The 18,141-nt window shown below is 40.5% G+C and overlaps 1 protein-coding gene across 1 annotated transcript; it reads right to left on the reverse strand.

Annotated features, from left to right (window-relative positions):
* Nucleotides 1-9,406: 9,406 nt before the first annotated feature.
* LOC103508557 (protein CLEC16A-like) lies at nt 9,407-17,484 on the reverse strand. The gene is made up of 7 exons (XM_026823129.1): nt 17,279-17,484; nt 16,146-16,274; nt 15,566-15,699; nt 14,441-14,654; nt 13,005-13,156; nt 10,549-10,744; nt 9,407-9,656 (listed from the first exon to the last, which is right to left on the reverse strand). Exons 1-7 carry the CDS (start codon nt 17,350-17,352, stop codon nt 9,407-9,409), a joined length of 1,149 nt encoding a protein of 382 aa, XP_026678930.1. The 5' UTR covers nt 17,353-17,484.
* Nucleotides 17,485-18,141: the final 657 nt, after the last annotated feature.

An 18,141-nucleotide genomic window follows, 5' to 3' on the forward strand; every position in this document is an offset into this window, starting at 1 on the left:
GGAAACGAGGATGGAGAACCTATTTTGGATTTAGATGGTTTATAGCGTTCATAATTAATATAAGATATAATTTTAACCTGAAGCCTGGGTCAGAACCGAGAACTTCAAGCACGACTAAAGGAGGTGAACCAAAATCTGTAGGTTTTTGGCTACATTTTTTAGAGGTTTTATATCTGTGTCTGGATGCTATATAAATCTCTCAGTTGTCGAGAAAGCCCTAGAGATGGCAAAAAAAGGAGAAAAATGACTTGGTCTGCCTTTTCTTGGATATAAACCAAGCTTACGATAATGTTGGCCACAAATTGAAAAATCAATCGTACAAAGGCTCCATCTAGTGTGAATAATATCATCATGGACTGTGAAACTAATGACATTCTTTGAGGTTAGTATCTAGATGCTATTGTATAAATCTCTCAGTTGTCGAGAAAGCCCTAGAGATGGCAAAAAGGGAGAAAAATGACTTGGTCTACCTTTTCTTGGATATAAACCAAGCTTACGATGTTGGCCACAAACAAATTGAAAAATCAATCGTACAAAGGCTCCATCTAGTGTGAATAATATCATCATGGACTGTGAAACTAATGACATCTGGATGCTATTGTATAAATCTCTCAGTTGTCGAGAAAGCCCTAGAGATGGCAAAAAAGGGAGAAAAATGACTTGGTCTGCCTTTTCTTGGATATAAACCAAGCTTACGATAATGTTGGCCACAAACAAATTGAAAAATCAATCGTACAAAGGCTCCATCTAGTGTGAATAATATCATCATGGACTGTGAAACTAATGACATTCTTTGAGGTTGGAGTGGACACATCATCATCCATCACAAGAAGAAGGGGCGTAACGCAGGGAGCTCCCCTGTGCCCTCATCTGTACAATCTTGGCTACCAACCATATCTAATAGATGAAATTACCGAGGATGAACTCACCAGCAATTATGGGTCTCTTTCCATCCTTATATTCGCACATGGAGGGATCATAATTAAAAAAAAAATTCCATGGAGGGATCATAATTCGGGCCACAAAGGGTTAAACCATTCAGACCTCATTGAAGTTTGATCTTTCTCTCTTCAGGTACCTAGTTTGAGTTTCTGACTTGAAGTTTTTACAAATTTTTAATGACTGTGTTATTAAATAGTTTTGCTGGGAAACATTGACATACTAAATAATATATTATAACTAAAAGGATGACTCCCTTACATCTTCTAGTTGCCTCGAATCGAGCGGAGCATAGCACGGTTGGAAGCCTACGTACCAATGTTACCGCCGTATCAATGAGGAACATAAATTTTAGAATTTCATCTCCAGTTGACGTTTCTCATATTGATGGAGTGATCTCTGCTGCTTTTGTCCCATTTCGGACTGATAGGGATGAGGAGTTGTGGAAAACCCGCCAGTATATGCCATCGCCCCAATATATGATTGGCTTACCAGGAGTACGGACTGGACGTCTTTCTCAACCAATATCTGTTGGGACGTCTTTCACTTTCCGCGACCGCCCTGGACGAAACATTGGGCTTGATACGCAAGAAAGGAGAAACATCAGCAGCAAATACAGTTTGACAAAGAGCTGAATTCGAAAAGATTACAAGAGGCTGATTTAAGAAAACAAGAGGCTGATTTAAGAAAACAAATTGCTCAGGTTGAATCACAGATGATACTTTATAGAAAGGGTGTAGAGAAAAGGAAGCTGGATATGGAAGCGGAAGCACTGGAAGCAGAGGCAAAGAAGTTGGGTAAAAACTAAAAAATGAAGACTACCAAGGCATGCTATTGGTTAGTGTGCATATTTCTGCCCAAATCCCGCAGCCCGCCCAGCAGAATGAGTTGCTCATTCAAATGAACGCCCCGCTCAAATATGCATTTGAGAATAGAATAGAATATACCCTGTTTATACTGCCAGAATGAGACTGAAAAGTCCCTTTACTCCCGCAGTCTAAACAAGGTTTTATGTATTTGGAACAAAATAGGTGTAATTTTTATAAATTAAAACCTTGCTTAAATTAAAAATTGGAGCTTGGAAATCTTGGAAGCAAAGCTTGGAAGCAAAAAATTGAGCTTGGAAATCAGGCCCTTAAGACCTGGAAGATACCAAACAATCCTCAAGGACTTCGGCTTTCGGGCCTGAACTACAAGTATACTAGTGATAAAGGTATAGAGTTCAGACTAAGCTTTTCTAATGATGACTTTCAAATAATACCTCAAAGGAGACACTGAACTACAAGTATACTAGTGATAAAGGTATAGAGTTCAGAACTAAGCTTTTCTAATGATGACTTTCAAATAATACCTCAAAGGAGACAAGGAATGTTCAATGCTAGCATTCCGTACAAACCTTTGTATACAACTAGGTTAAAAATTAAGAAACCGAAATGGTTACACCTACAAGAATTAAAGGCAGTGTTGCCTCGAGGCTCAAGCTGTTCATTCTTTCTATGATAACATTTATGTCTGTAGTTGTTCTGATATACACCCAATATGTAAGCATATTCATAAATTACATTCTTTCAATTAACAGAGATGTGCCTTGCCCAATGGTTGAAAATACTAGAGAAACAAATGAAGTCAAATTGTATACAGCAAATGATACAATTTCAATCCCATGTCAGAATCCTTGTGAAGCCACAATTGGGGCAATCAAAACAAAACTTCGGATTCGGATCCTTTTCGATGGCACGGCGACACACACAAATCCTGGGACGAAAAGCTTCCTATTCGTCCTTAGAAACGCCCACCCATGTCAGAATCCTTGTGAAGCCACAATTGGGGCAATGAAAACCAAACTTCGGATTCGGATCCTTTTCGATGGCACGGCGACACACACAAATCCTGGGACGAAAAGCTTCCTATTCGTCCTTAGAAACGCCCATTGACACAGTTGACACCATTGACACTGTCAATGGAAATTTGTGATATTGTGACAAAATGTTCTTTACTTGCTGGAAGCTGTGACAGTCTTTCACAGCTGTCACACAAGTGGTTGATGTTCCTAATAGGTTGCAAAGGATTATGCTAAAGTTGCAGTTGTATGACTTGAATGTAACATACAAAGCCGGTAGAGAAATGTCAATTTTGGTAGAAACAGACCATAAACCTTTAATTACTTTGTTCAAAAAACCATTATGTATTGTGATGTTCCTAATAGGTTGCAAAGGATTATGCTAAAGTTGCAGTTGTATGACTTGAATGTAACATACAAAGCCGGTAGAGAAATGTAGAAACGCCCGGAACGAATCCATACGCTTTGTCCCAAACGAGCTCTTTGGCTCGATAGCGTAAGAGAGGCTGCTATACTGCGAGACGCCACTCTCTCCATTCCGGATCCCCAACCCGTCGATCCTTCAGTTGCACCGTCTGAGACCGTGCCGCCTCTCCCACTCGTGCCGTTTCCGCCACAACTCTCGGTACTAGTAGTACTAGTACTCACCCCGTCAAAGGTCCCGGCCACTCAACCTACTTTCCAGAGAAATTATAAGTGAAAACATCAAAGTGAAAGTGATCAAAATTCAAACTTCAAAGTGATCAAAGTTTAAACTTTAACAATTAACTTCTTCTGTCAAAAAATCAAAGTGGCAAGTGGCTATACTTTCTGGCCTACATTTCTCTCTGGATTCGAGGCCGTAAGATGGTTCTTTTGACATTTATTTTCAAAATTGACTAGAAATACATGCAAATCAATCACGGGGAAAGAAAAGAAAACCAAATATTATGTACAGAAATTCAAGACAGCCTGGCAAACTTCCAGGGCGTTGCCTTACCAACTGCTCTAATAAATCTCATTCAGCTTGAGTGGGGCCGGGAAAGGCCAACATCACGTCGTGAGAGTAGGTCCCAGACGGTCACCCGTCCAATTACTAACCACGCTCGACGTTGCTTAACTTCCATGGACCAAGAGTACTAAGATTTTTTGAATTTCGCGGTCCGCGGTCGTTTTGAGTGAATTAGTATAATTTTTCAAATTTTAGTATAATTTTAGCACGAATCTAGAGTATAATTTCACTGAAGCCATCTGACAATCGGTTGGCAAATGCCAGTACATGGTTTTTCACGGAAGCCTGGATAGGCCTCCCACGGTCAAGTACCGAGGAGCCAACCTGCAGCGCGTACATGAGGTAAGATACCTCGGCGTGCTGTGGGATGATAAGCTCTCATTCGTGAAGCATATTCAGGAAGTTTGTCAAGCGGCCAAGGCGCTTTATTTCGGCCTCCGGCAGGTTATTAGGCACAATTGGGGTTCACCCCCTGACTGCATGCTGAAAATCTACCGCGGCGCTATACTGCCCAAAGTTCTATATGCCATAGGCATTTGGGGTGACCGGCTGACCGCCTCGGCCACTCGGCGGAAGTTAAGGGCTCTGCAACGGCTCTGTTTACTGGGGGTGACGGCAGCTGGCCACTGTGTCAGCCACTCGGCGCTCCAGGTTTTAGCGGGAGAACCTCCAATTGAGATGGTAGCAAGTGAGTGGTACGTGAGGGATAACCTGCGAAGGAACATCCCAGAGAGGACCACTCACCTTGGCACCCGGATACCGGCTGATGTTGACCGGTCTGAGATCCCCGACCGCCTCAGATCCCTAACACTAGATCTGTGGCAGCATCAGTGGGACACCGAGACCACAGGACGCGTCACCTATTCGTTCATACCGAGCATTCGTGCACGGTTAGAGGTTCGTTTAAGGCACGACAAACACCTCACGGCGGTGCTAACGGGTCACGGGAGTTTCCGCTCCCACAACCCGTTACGATATACCTACGGCGACCCTGACGACCCGACGGGTGACGTCGATGAGGCTTGTCCTTCTTGCGGCATTCTAGACGATCCACGCCATAGGATTTTGGAATGTCCGCGTTTCGACGAGGAAAGAAACGCCCTCAGGGGGGCACTTGCACGGGCGCATAGTCCGGTGGCCTGGCCTCCGCGCCTGGACTCACTGGGCCTAATGACGGCGATACATAAACCGCTTGGGCGGTTCGATCCCGAGGTGGCTGTTGCCTCGGAGACGAACTCTGGGCTGGCTCGGCTTCGGCTGGGCCCCCAAGGGGGTGCCTCTTAAGGTACGGACGGGAAAAGATGGTCTCCCGGTCGGGCTTCTGGCTGTGGCGAGCGCTAGATAGGTCGGTCGAGGAAGACCCATTCATGAACAGTGATGATACGCCCCGAGCTGATTTAAAGGAAACTTCTTCCTAGGTACGGCACGGCCCAGCGAGGGCCGTGTTCTTATAGCTCAAATGGCGCCCTTCCATCTGACGCAACGTACGCTCAATGCGACTGAGTTCATGTCTGAACCACTTTTACTCTCCGCGATCGAGCTCCGAGATGGAGTCTATGCACTCACAGCCCAAGAGGCGGTAGTGAGAATTCTTAACGGACTTATACCCACCGGCCCGCGGGCCCCCGACGTAGATCGGGAAGTGTTAGCGGGTGTAAACCACGCGGATGTCCGTATCGAGACAAACGAGGTTGAGCGCGCCCTGCAGGCGATAAAAGCGAACAAGGCCCCGGGGTCCGACAGGATTCCGGGTAAGGCCCTGAAAGTCGCGTCGAACGCAAGACTCTTGGCAGGCCTTCTTCAGGATTGCGTTTCCAATGGGTACTTCCCGGACGCATGGAAGAACGGTCTGTTGAGATACATACTGAAGGACCCGGAAAAGACCCTAGTCTGCTGAAATCCTACCGCCCACTCACGATATTGCCCGAGCTCTCAAAGGTTTTCGAGCGCGTGCTCCGGGAGAAGATCCAAGAAAATCTGGGTGAAGGCCGTATCTTCTCTGCTAAGCAGTTCGGCTTTGTGGAGGGCCAAGATACCGCACCATCGGTATCAGCATCAGCACCGGCACCTGTTCCGGCCTCAGCACAGGCTACCGCCTCAACTCTGGCAACTACACCGTCTAAGTCCCCAGTCTCAGCACCTGCCTCAGCACAGGGTGCTCCGGGAGAAGATCCAAGAAAATCTGGGTGAAGGCCGTATCTTCTCTGCTAAGCAGTTCGGCTTTGTGGAGGGCCAAGATACCGGACAGTAATGAAACACAAAATGGACACAAGAGGCATGATTCGCATGATAGGAGAAACCGACCAGTAGGCAGTAAATAGGTAACCAAGCACAAAATGGGCATAAGAGGCAAAACACAATGACGTATATCTCTGGCCCCAAACGGACATTTAAAAAAAAAAATATCTGGTGTGAACATCACACGACTTTCCTTATCCTATTGGATGATGCTTATTTGAGTGTTCTTTTACCCTAACTTTTACAATATCTCTCAAGATACCGTAGCCTGTATGCACGACTTGAAGCGGCAAATAGTGTCTAGCCGCTCGAAGTACGTGCTGGTGATTTTCCTGGACATCGCTGGTGCCCTTGACAATGTGCAGTAAGACGTTGCCATCCGGAGGTTGGCCGAGAGGAATATCCCTGTAGACCTCCTCCGGGTCATGGCGTCGTATTTTACCTGTCGGAAGGTTTCGCTGCAGGCTGGTGGAAAAGCTCACAAGCGAGAAACCAGCCATTTCAACACAATGCAAAGTAAGGGGCTAATACTCCCTCGCAATACAAATCAGACAAACACACGACTTTAACCCATTGGTGTCTTACCTTTTCCTGAAACCATGTGAAGTCATGGGTGTCCTAAAATGTGAATTCACATATGGCACAGAGTCAGGATGATGGGTTGATGGGCGGGGCCACACGCAAAGATAATCAATTATTAATCAACCAATCAGAAAGCAGCATTACTTTGATCAAAATATTGCTGTATTCTTATTGGTTGATTAACTTTGATCGCTGATCATCTCAAAGTGTGGCACAGGCCTGATTTTTGTAAAAAAAAAAATCTTACTTTGAAAGAAAGCAGCATTACTTTGATCAAAATATGGCTGCATTCTTATTGGTTGATTAACTTTGATCCCTGATTATCTCAAAGTGTGGCACAGGCCTGAAAATGGAGACTAGGTTCGAGTCATACCTAGCTCACTTGTTAAATTCTAAGTTCAAGAGCAAGTTTGTAATCAATCGTACAAGGTTCCCACTTACATAGAAAGATCAACCGAGATAGAAAGTCCGGCTTTCAAGCGCAGCAACCATCTCAACCAAACGTTTTGTGTTGCATCTTTGTCACATTTTTGAACTACATACCAAATTTCAAGTCTCTAGCTCTTACCGTTCTCGAGATATTTTGTTTACAGACAGACAGACACACACACGGACCAATGGCTGAAACTTTGGATTTAGGCTCTAGGGATCTCAAAATGTGTTTTGGCACTAAAATCTGACCATCGAAAATTTGACCCGATTACATTACTTTCCTTCTTATAGGATAAGGAAAGTAAAAATATCTGCCTATAATTTGGAGTTTTGGAGCATTCCCGATGAAGTCATTGCAAAAGCCCGCCATCACTTTTGCGAAAACAACAGATCGTGGACGACAATATGACAAATTTCTTCCCACAAAATAATCTCAGAAATATAAAGCTGTGTCCAAACTTAGTCGACAGCCGTCGATCGATGTGAAAATAATAATAATAATAATAATAATAATAATAATAATATCACAAGTGGGAACGTCTAGAAGTCGTAGAAGAAAAAGAAAAATTCCGTAGGTCCTCATTTTTCCTGCTCTATGACTTTGAAACATCACCCAAGTAAGCGCAAAGTATTTTTTAAATCGATTTATCTCGGGGTCTAGAAGTCGTAGAAGAAAAAGAAAAATTCCGTTGGTCCTCATTTTTCCTTCTCTTTGACTTTGAAACATCACCCAAGTAAGCGCAACTGATCTATTGGATGAAAAAAAGGTATCGGTACCAAATACAGGGTCACTCGGGTGTCTGGCCGTTCATCACTTACCTCTTAGCGTATACAGGGGCGGGGAAGGACAAGGCTGTACACTACTGGGCAGGTCCAGTAGTTTGGCTATCTGCTGCATCGGTCTGAGATCCCCGACCGCCTCAGATCCTTAACACTAGATCTGTGGCAGCATCAGTGGGACACCGAGACCACAGGACGCGTCACTTATTCGTTCATACCGAGCATTCGTGCGCGGTTAGAGGTTCGTTCAAGGCACGAAAAACACCTCACGGCGGTGCTAACGGGTCATGGGAGTTTCCGCTCCCACAACCCGTTACGATATACCTACGGCGACTCTGACGACCCGACGGGGGACTTCTCATGCCCTTCAACCTCTTGATGTAGGGGTATTTGGCTATTTGGTCCCATGAAAAATGCCTCGAAAGATATCCTAAAAGTATGGTACAGAGAAAGTCGATTGAAAAATATTGACAAAGCAATATTGCCAAGTCTGATGCTAAAAAAGCTTATCAATTCATCGTACAAGCCAGAGCATATCATTGGAGGTTTCAAAGGGTCTGGTTTATTTCCAGTAAACAAGGAAGTGTTACAAGACCGAATTGTGAATGTAGACACATGTCAAAATGAAGTTTCAAACACAGATTGTTGTCAACCAGCTACACAACAAGATTCACAACCAGCTACAACTGAGAGCTTCAGCGTCCCACCTAAATCTCCCTCAACTTCAATCACTTCTAATCAGAACATCACCCATGAGGAAACTTAGACTTGCAATTTTGAAAACCATTTCACCAGAGCCAACTCAGGAAGATGACTCCAGCAAAACAGTCATGACTTCATCTCTAATGCCCGCAAACAAAGTGCACTCTCGCTCTCTCTATCCTTCATTCCCTTTTTTCTCCTAGTCATACCAGCTCACTCTCTCCTTCACTTCCTTCTCTCTCTTTCTCCCTTCTCTCCCCTTTCCTCCCTCCTACCTCTTGCTCCCTCTCTCTCTCTCTCGCTCTTCTACAGTCATACCGTCTCAATTTGGCTCTCTCTCTCTCTCTCAGCTTAGGAAGTGCTGTGTTGTATTAATTCTAATTTGATGTCAATAAAGCAACCATTCACTCTTCTCTCTCCCCTGCCTTCCCCCCTCCCCAAATAAATAAATAAATAAATCTGTCATTTTCAATCAATCAGTTAAGATCTGCTTTTACGGATGAGTATACCATTTATACGATTTTTTTTTATGTTCCGAGAGTTATGTTGTAAAAATAATAAAAGGAAACTTGATAATGAATAATCAATCAATTCCCTCCTACCTCTCTCGCTCTCCTACAGTCATACCGTTTCAATTTGGCCGCGGTTCTTCTTCTTTTTCCGACTCAGGGGTGGGTGGGGGTTGTGGGCCGCAGCTCCGACACTGGACGGCAAGGGGTTGGGGCCGTCTTCACACGACCCCAGAGAGGAGGCGCCACTGCTTTTCCGAGAGAGGGACGAACCAGTGCCCAAGACGTTGGAATTAGTGCCCAGGATATTTGAAGTGTTGCCCAATTTTTCAAGACTCCCTCTATCAAACCTCAAAAAAAAAAAATCCAAAATTAATGTGTCCCAAGAAAATGTCAAGTGATTTCATTACCAGTTAGTGCTGTTAGTGGATTATTACCAGTTAGTGGGGTTCCGGCAGGGGGCAGCAACATCTTGGAGTCCATCATGAGATATTCAACATTGAGCGGTTTCTTCTGTATTTGATCGTACTCAAATTGAAACATATCCAGAAATATGTCCTCACTCTTGTAGAAGTTACGTAGGAGTGATGTACTCTCTTCCTTGGCATTTACTATTGCTGCTAGATGGGCATCACTCAAGATACTGTATACTCAAATTGAAACATATCCAGAAATATGTCTTCACTCTTGTAGAAGTTACGTAGGAGTGATGTACTCTCTTCCTTGGCATTTACTATTGCTGCTAGATGGGCATCACTCAAGATACTGTGGAAACAGAGAAATATTCTAACTTTGAACGAGAAATAGTCAAAAATAATTGAAACATAGCCAGAAATATGTCCTCACTCTTGTAGAAGTTACGTAGGAGTGATGTACTCTTCCTTGGCATTTACTATTGTTGCTAGATGGGCATCACTCAAGATACTGTGGAAACAGAGGTGGTTTCTAATTTAGAAGGAGAAAAAGTTGAAGGTGCTAGCCTAATCCTGGGTTTGATTCCCAGACTTCATATAAAAAAAAGGTGAAAAGTAGCCTCCGTGGCCTAGTGGGTATCACACTAGGCTTGCACGCAGGAAGCCCGGGTTCGATTCCCGACGGGGCCAAAAAAAAGGTGAAAAGAAGACGAAGAAGAAAAAGAAAAAGAAGAAGAAGAAAAAGAAGAAGAAGAAAATGAAGAAAAAGAAGAAGACGAAGAAGAAAAACATGACTCAAACTGCAGTCAAGTTAGTTTAGAGGGTGGTACTCCCTTGTAAGCGCCAGGTACGATTTCCGCCCGGGGCAAACTTTATCCTACACAAATAAGGTTCGTTCTCGGAACAGTTTACCTTTCTTCTATCTCGTCTTCCTTATTTCTGCGCTTTCTGGACGATAAGGTCTCAGCAAATACAGTTCCCTCTATCAAACCTCTTAAAAAATAAAAAAAAAAAAAACATACATGATATCTTAAGGCTAAAAAATTGAGAAATCACTTTGATTGATCTCAGGTACCGTAAGCTTTGTAGAAAACACACAAAAAAAATCTGAAAAAATCTTACCTGGTCTGGTCTCGAACCACCAGCTTCTTGAGGAGGAGTATGGTCACCTCCAGGGTCACCAGGCGTACCCGACATCCCGGTTGACAAGATAGGGTGACAATGTCAATCAGTTTATCCACTAGGCTGGAGTTATAGCTAGGCTTGTCACTGGCTGAGTCCGTAGCAGGAGCTAGGATAGACTGAGTTAGCTCAGTACCTGGATAAGAGGACGAAAGATTGATGATGAATGAGAGTTTATAATAAAGAAGGCACTTACACCCATATTTATGAACAAAATGCTGGCTCTTAAGTTCGTGCTAAGCATAGTCTCAAGGCATTGGATTGGTCACAAAAACAGGTCTATTAGCATAACAGATGGACATATGTATAGAACGAAAAATTTCCGACGTTATACCAGTATTTGGGTGCTTCTTAACGGGAAATTGATCATACCTTGAGATCAATTTAGAATTCGGAAAAATCCCATCTTATAGCACATCTAGAATATATTGGGAATATTCCTACCAAATTTCAGCTTTCCAGGTGTTGGGGTTCTGGAGATAGAGCGATCAGTGTGTGAATGAATCTCGCTTTTTTTTTTTTTTTTTTTTAGTTCGGCTACCAGATCAGCCAGACGGTTTTCGTTATTGTGACTGAAATTAAGAAAAAGAAAAGAGGAAACTTTATAGCAAAACTGGAAAAAAAGTTCAGTGTCTTCTCTTACTTCCAAAAAGTCACTAGTTTACTTTGAAAAAAGTCTATGATAATAGTCCCTGAAATGTAGCAGTAGCTTTAAAAAAAATTGGGTCGTGTGTAGTGGGAGCACTCTAATTTGAATCACATTACCTTAGTGGGAGCACTCTAATTTGAATCACATTACCTACAGGACATTCAGAAAAAAAATCGGAGACTGAAATTAAAAAGAGGAAAACTTACAGCAAAACTGGAAAAAAAGTTCAGTGTCTTCTCTTACTTGCAAAAAGTCACTAGTTTACTTTGAAAAAAGTCTCTGATAATAGTCCCTGAAATGTAGCAGTAGCTTGAAAAAAAATCGGGTCGTGTGTAGTGGGAGAGATTAGAGATTTGAATCACATTACCTTAGTGGGAGCACTCTAATTTGAATCACATTACCTACAGGACATTCAGAAAAAAAATCGGATGAAATTCACGACATGTGGGACATGAGCCTTTAGTTATTTTGGAGGATTCCAAGTAATCACTAGGTCACGGTTTCAATTCTGGGCCAGGGTGATCTTTATCCTAAACGGAATCGTCGATTTCGGGCTGATAAGACCTTGGTAGTCACAAAAGATTTTTTTTTTTTTTTTTTTTTTTTTTGTATGTACTTATACTTATTATTATTTTATGTTATGACACCCAGACATGAGACCTTCTTTAGACTGCTGGGGTAAAGGAATGAAAGACGCATAATAAAAAATAATTTATCATGCGCTTTTCATTACTGTGTTACTTACAATGTCAAACAATATAAAAAGTGGCAATGAAAAAAAGGAAAAAAAATCCCATTAATGTTATTTACAATCTCAAAAAAATTTTAAATGATAATAAAATAAATTAAAATAATAAATCATCTCCCAACCTTAAGTCCAGATTTCAACTAACCATCTCCGTTTGACAAATGAAGTTTTACAAAGAGAAATTCAAGCAGGAAACCAGGACGCAGAAGGAAGGAAAAATGCACACAATACCACAATAGGCAAGATAGGAGAGAAACCAGCTAGCTGCTATGTACATTGTACATATGTAGACAGTAATGAAACACAAAATGGACATAAGAGGCATGATAGGAGAAACCGATTAGTAGAAAGTAAATAGGTAACCAAGCACAAAATGGGCATAAGAGACTAAACACACTGACGTATATACGTCAGTGATATATATCTCTGGCCCCAAACCCCAAACGGACAATTTGGGGTACCTAAAAGTAGTGATGAGCTAAAAAATATCTGCCTATAATGGAGGAGTTGCAATTGGGAAAATATTATTAAAAAAAGGTCGATTCCTACGTAAAATGTTGTGAAAAATCCAAATCTGAGGTCAAAACTCCGAAAAAGTAACTTTAAAAGGTCGAATATTCAATTAATTGCCGTTCTAATGAAAAAGTTCAAAGAGTTGTGACGTCAGATTTCACGTCAAAATGCGCAGAAACGCTTGCCCACAACTCTCTTCTTCTTTTAATGCAGCTTTTCCCAATCTTATTCGGGGTTCAGAGTTACCCTCCTTTATCCTACCCCTTCATACCCTCCTATCTAATGCCTCCTCCCTTCTCCATCCGTCTTCTCTCAGGTCTTCCTCAACCTTATCTGTGCTTTACCACAAATAAATGATTTGATTTTTTTTCTCCTTAATACACTACACTGGGTTCTCTGATCCATCAAAATGAATTACATTTAAACAATAAATCAAAGATATATAATGTTATTTCCACACAAAACAGGGATTAATTATTTACTTACCCACACCCTTGTTGATGGCGATAGCATAGAGAAGACAGAGTGAGAACAGGGCTGTGTAGTCGTTCTCAAAACACACCAGCGTGGACACGATAGTTTCCAGGAAAATGCCCGGAGTAGTTCTCACGATGGATGCGTTCTCACGATGGATGCGTCTACGCCGCGGGACCACTTGGAGTCTTCAAAACTTCAACCAAAGGCCATCACCCCCCCTCAGTCTCCCAACTTCAAATGTTATGTCTACTTACCTGCCTATGATAAGATATGAGATTAAAATATTAATAAGTTCACACAAGTTGTTTCATGGCAAGATGAGTGGTGAAACACTCATCTTGAAATAAAATAAATATCTCATCAATCAGGAATCAGGAACTCGAACTGTTTTAACATGCTTGTTTGTCATATTCTGACTCATCTGATGACCTGGAGTTCTTCCTGTGGTAATATGACAGCAGTTGAAATAGTAACCCCTCAGCTAAAACACTAATGGTGGATTTCACCAATGACATAATGAGAGATTTCACTGATGGGAGAATTTTTAATGGTCCAAAAAGGAGTTTTTAATGATCCAAAAAGGATTAATAAAAACTCCTCTTCTTTGGATCATTTAAACTACTTTTTTGGTTGTTAAAAATTTAGTTAAATTGACCTGTTTTAACATGCTTGTTTGTCATATTCTAACTCATCTGATGACGGAGTTCTTCATGTGGTAATATGACAGCAGTTGAAATAGTAACCCCTCAGCTAAAACATAATGGTGAATTTCACTAATGACTTAATGAGAGATTTCACTGATGGGAGAATTTTTAATGATCCAAAAAGGATTAATAAAAACTCCTCTTCTTTGGATCATTTAAACTACTTTTTTGGTTGTTAAAAATTTAGTTAAATATCTCATTAAGTCATTGGTAAAATCCACCAGAACAACCTCATAATATAAAAAAAACTTTTGATGTTTCCTTGTTCATACTTACTTCGTTATAAAAGAAATGTATCGTATGAGAGTTCAGCTTAAGGGACAGGGTTTCTAATGAGATATTTCACTGATGGGAGAATTTTTAATGGTCCAAAAAGGAATTTTAAAAACTCCTCCTCTTTGGATCATTTAAACTACTTTTTTGGTTGTTAAAAATTTAGTTAAATATCTCATTAAGTCATTGGTAAAATCCACCAGAACAACCTCATAATATAAAAAAACTTTTGATGTTTCCTTGTTCATACTTACTTCGTTATAAAAGAAATGTATCGTATGAGAGTTCAGCTTAAGGGACAGAGTTTCCCGTGTGGGGCTGTGGGGTTGTTTCTGGTCCTCCATCGGGTGCCTCCTTGGGTTGCGGATAAGGGAATGTCTCCTAGATATAGGTGATACTGGCAAAATCAAATAGTCAGGGTGGACAAAAACCAGTCTCAGAATGAGCGGCTACAAACAGCGTCTGTACCCAGAATCCACCAGAACAACCTCATAATATAAAAAAACTTTTGATGTTTCCTTGTTCATACTTACTTCATTATAAAAGAAATGTATCGTATGAGAGTTCAGCTTAAGGGACAGAGTTTTCAAGAAGGAAATATAGTAGGCCATCACTTCTTCGTCGGAGAAATCAAACTTGTGTACAATGATTGAGTTGACGTGATTGTTACTGAGCAGGTAGTCTGAAAAATTAACAAGAAAAGTGGAGATTGTGAGCTTGCTGAATATGGCATTTCTCATTTTATTTTCATTTCCTATTTAAGAACTATCACGAAATATTGGCCCTAAGGAAAATGACCTGAGAGGCAGTGGCGTAGCATGGTCTAACTCCAAGTGTAGGGCGGACACTAATTTCTATCACAATATATATCTAATAAGAATACAATAATTATTTAAAGTCAATATTTAAGGGTATTTGAGTGGAATTTTCGAGTGTATGGCTGCCATACACGCCCTACATGGACGCTACGCCACTGCTGAGAGGCAATTCCTTTTCAAATAAGATTTTATTCAGACTGCAGGGGTAAAGGGACTTCCCAGTCACTTACTAAAAATATAGGTAAATAAGGTACCTGTGAAGGTACTATTCTATAATTATTTTATTTTTTTCATCTGGCAATTGACAACCCTGTACTGAAAATATCAAATTTCTTACTCCCTTCTGACCATGTGTTGCAGATACTACTCTAGTATGGAAGAGTCGGAACTACTTACATAGTGACGTTTCATTACGGATGTTCTCAAACAGAATGTTGAGTGTCTGCAGCAGTTGTACACATACATAGGAGCCACACCATTTTATTTTCATTTTCTATTTAAAAACTCTCACGAAATATTGCCCCTAAGGAAAATGACCTGAGAGGCAATTCCTTTTCAAATAAGATTTTATTCAGACTGCAGGGGTAAAGGGACTTCCCAGTCACTTACTAAAAATATAGGTAAATAAGGTACCTGTGAAGGTACTATTCTATAATTATTTTATTTTTTTCATCTGGCAATTGACAACCCTGTACTGAAAATATCAAATTTCTTACTCCCTTCTGACCATGTGTTGCAGATACTACTCTAGTATGGAAGAGTCAGAGCTACTTACATAGTGACGTTTCATTACGGATGTTCTCAAACAGAATGTTGAGTGTCTGCAGCAGTTGTACGCATACATAGGAGCCACACCTCTGCTTCAAGATATTCAGGAAGAAGGATAGCATGTTCTTTTCCAAGAAGAAACTGGAACAAAACACAAATTTTAGATTGAATTGTCATATCAAGTCCTTTCAAAAATATAGTTATCTTTAATTAGTAAAGAGGTGAGAGAAAAACATCACCCAGGACAAGGGCTTTTAGTGAGCCTAGCCTGAAACTTGTAAAATGACTATTAGATTTTTTAAAATACATTTAATTTATATCTACTTACTCGAACACACTGCTGTCATTTTGGTCACCCCAGATCAAAATTTCTGCAATAGAACGTAGAGAAAGAAACTGGAACAAAACACAAATTTTAGATTTAATTGTCATATCAAGTCCTTTCAAAAATATAATTATCTTTGATTAGTAAAGAGGTGAGAGAAAAACATCACCCAGGACAAGGGCTTTTAGTGAGCCTAGCCTGAAACTTGTACTTAAAATGACTATTGGATTTTTTTAAATACATTTAATTTATATCTACTTACTCGAACACACTGCTGTCATTTTGGTCACCCCAGATCAAAATTTCTGCAATAGAACGTAGAGATTCCACCAGTAGACCTCTATTGCTTTCTGAGACAGTCTGGTTTTTGGACAATACATTGTAAAGGTACCTGGAGGAAACAAAGAAAACAGATGTAATGAAGACCTATTTGAACCAAATATGTTTTTTATTACCCGTGTTGTTATGGAAATTTTGCACCAATTGCTATCTGTATAATGGATCAGGATTCAATACTCTAAGATACAAATGCCTGGTAAAAATATTGGAGCCTGATATTGTTACCTGATTTCATGTGAATTGCACTTGAGTCTTTTTGGGCTGTCCATGTTGATTTTAAGAAGGTACCTAATTCTCCAACTGATTGATTGAAAACACATTTAATGAAATCTTGTCACTATAATACATTGTAAAGGTACCTGGAGGGAACAAAGAAAACAGATGTAATGAAGACCTATTTGAACCAAATATGTTTTTTATTACCTGTGTTGTTATGGAAATTTTGCACCAATTGCTATCTGTATAATGGATCAGGATTCAATACTCTAAGATACAAATGCCTGGTAAAAATATAGGAGCCTGATATTGTTACCTGATTTCATGAGAATTGCTCTTGAGTCTTTTTGTTGGGCTGTCCATATTGATTTTAAGAAGGTAGGTACCTAATTCTCCAACTGATTGATTGAAAACACATTTAATGAAATCTTGTCACTATAATCACAGACAACTTGAGATAAGGCCTTTCATTGGAGCCTGATATTGTTACCTGATTTCATGTGAATTGCTCTTGAGTCTTTTTGTTGGGCTGTCCATGTTGATTTTAAGAAGGTACCTAATTCTCCAACTGATTGATTGAAAACACATTTAATGAAATCTTGTCACTATAATCACAGACAACTTGAGATAAGGCCTTTATTTTTTGACGTGAGAAACACTTGACAAAACTTGTTGAGCTCTTGTTAAACAGCAGATCACTGTTGAAACTAAATTCTACATATCCCAATGAACGTAAGACCTAGGTTACTGATTTCGAGACGTAATACATGAGAGCAATCTGGAACCATTTGTGCTAATCGCTATCCTAGGAACCCGACAGGTCTGTCTGTTTGTACTTACTTCAGTGTTTCCAGGGAATGCGGATTCTTGGGTTTCCACATCCCACCACCGAACCAACTGCGACTTCTAAACATTTTCAACACCTATGCCATTGATCACAGTCAAATGTGGGACGAAACTTGGTAAAAAAATCCAAGTTTTCACAAAAATTTCACGAGAACTCTATTTTACGCTTTACAATACTTTACCATTTTAACCATTAACAGTTTTTCTTTTTTTCCTTTTGATAAAAGAGAATTTTCAACTGCGCATGCGCGAGAAAACAAAGGCTTTTAGCGCCCTCTAGCGGTCAAACTTTTGAACCCTCCAAGTCTTTTTCACACGGTGCAAAAATCTGTTTGTCGGAGCTAGCTGAATTCCTACGCGTTAACATTTTCAACACCTATGCCATTGATCACAGTCAAATTTGGGACGAAACTTGTTAAAAAAATACAAGTTTTCACAATATTTTCACGAGAATTCTATTTTACACTTGAATTTATTAAACAAAGTTTTTCGTTTCGTTTTTTTCAGGTTTTTCTTTTTTTCCTTTTGATAAAGAGAATTTTCAACTGCGCATGCGCGAGAAAACAAAGGCTTTCAGCGCTCTCTAGCGGTCAAACTTTTGAACCCTCCAAGTCTTTTTCACACGGTGCAAAAATCTGTTTGTCGGAGCTAGCTGAATTCCTACGCGTTCATGAGATCCATAAAAGTATCACCTATCACGCCCCTGAAAGAATATCATGGCCTGAGTTTTTATTTTAGTTCAACTTTTCAGTTATAACTTATACTAGCCCAGATGAATTTCCTTTATTGCCCTCAGAGTCTATAAAACAAAGCTTTTTATACAAAAAAAAAAAATATATCTGGTGTGAACATCACAC

This window comes from Diaphorina citri, unplaced genomic scaffold (genome assembly GCF_000475195.1).
Source record: "Diaphorina citri unplaced genomic scaffold, Diaci psyllid genome assembly version 1.1 scaffold409, whole genome shotgun sequence".
In the NCBI taxonomy this organism is placed as follows: domain Eukaryota; kingdom Metazoa; phylum Arthropoda; class Insecta; order Hemiptera; family Psyllidae; genus Diaphorina; species Diaphorina citri.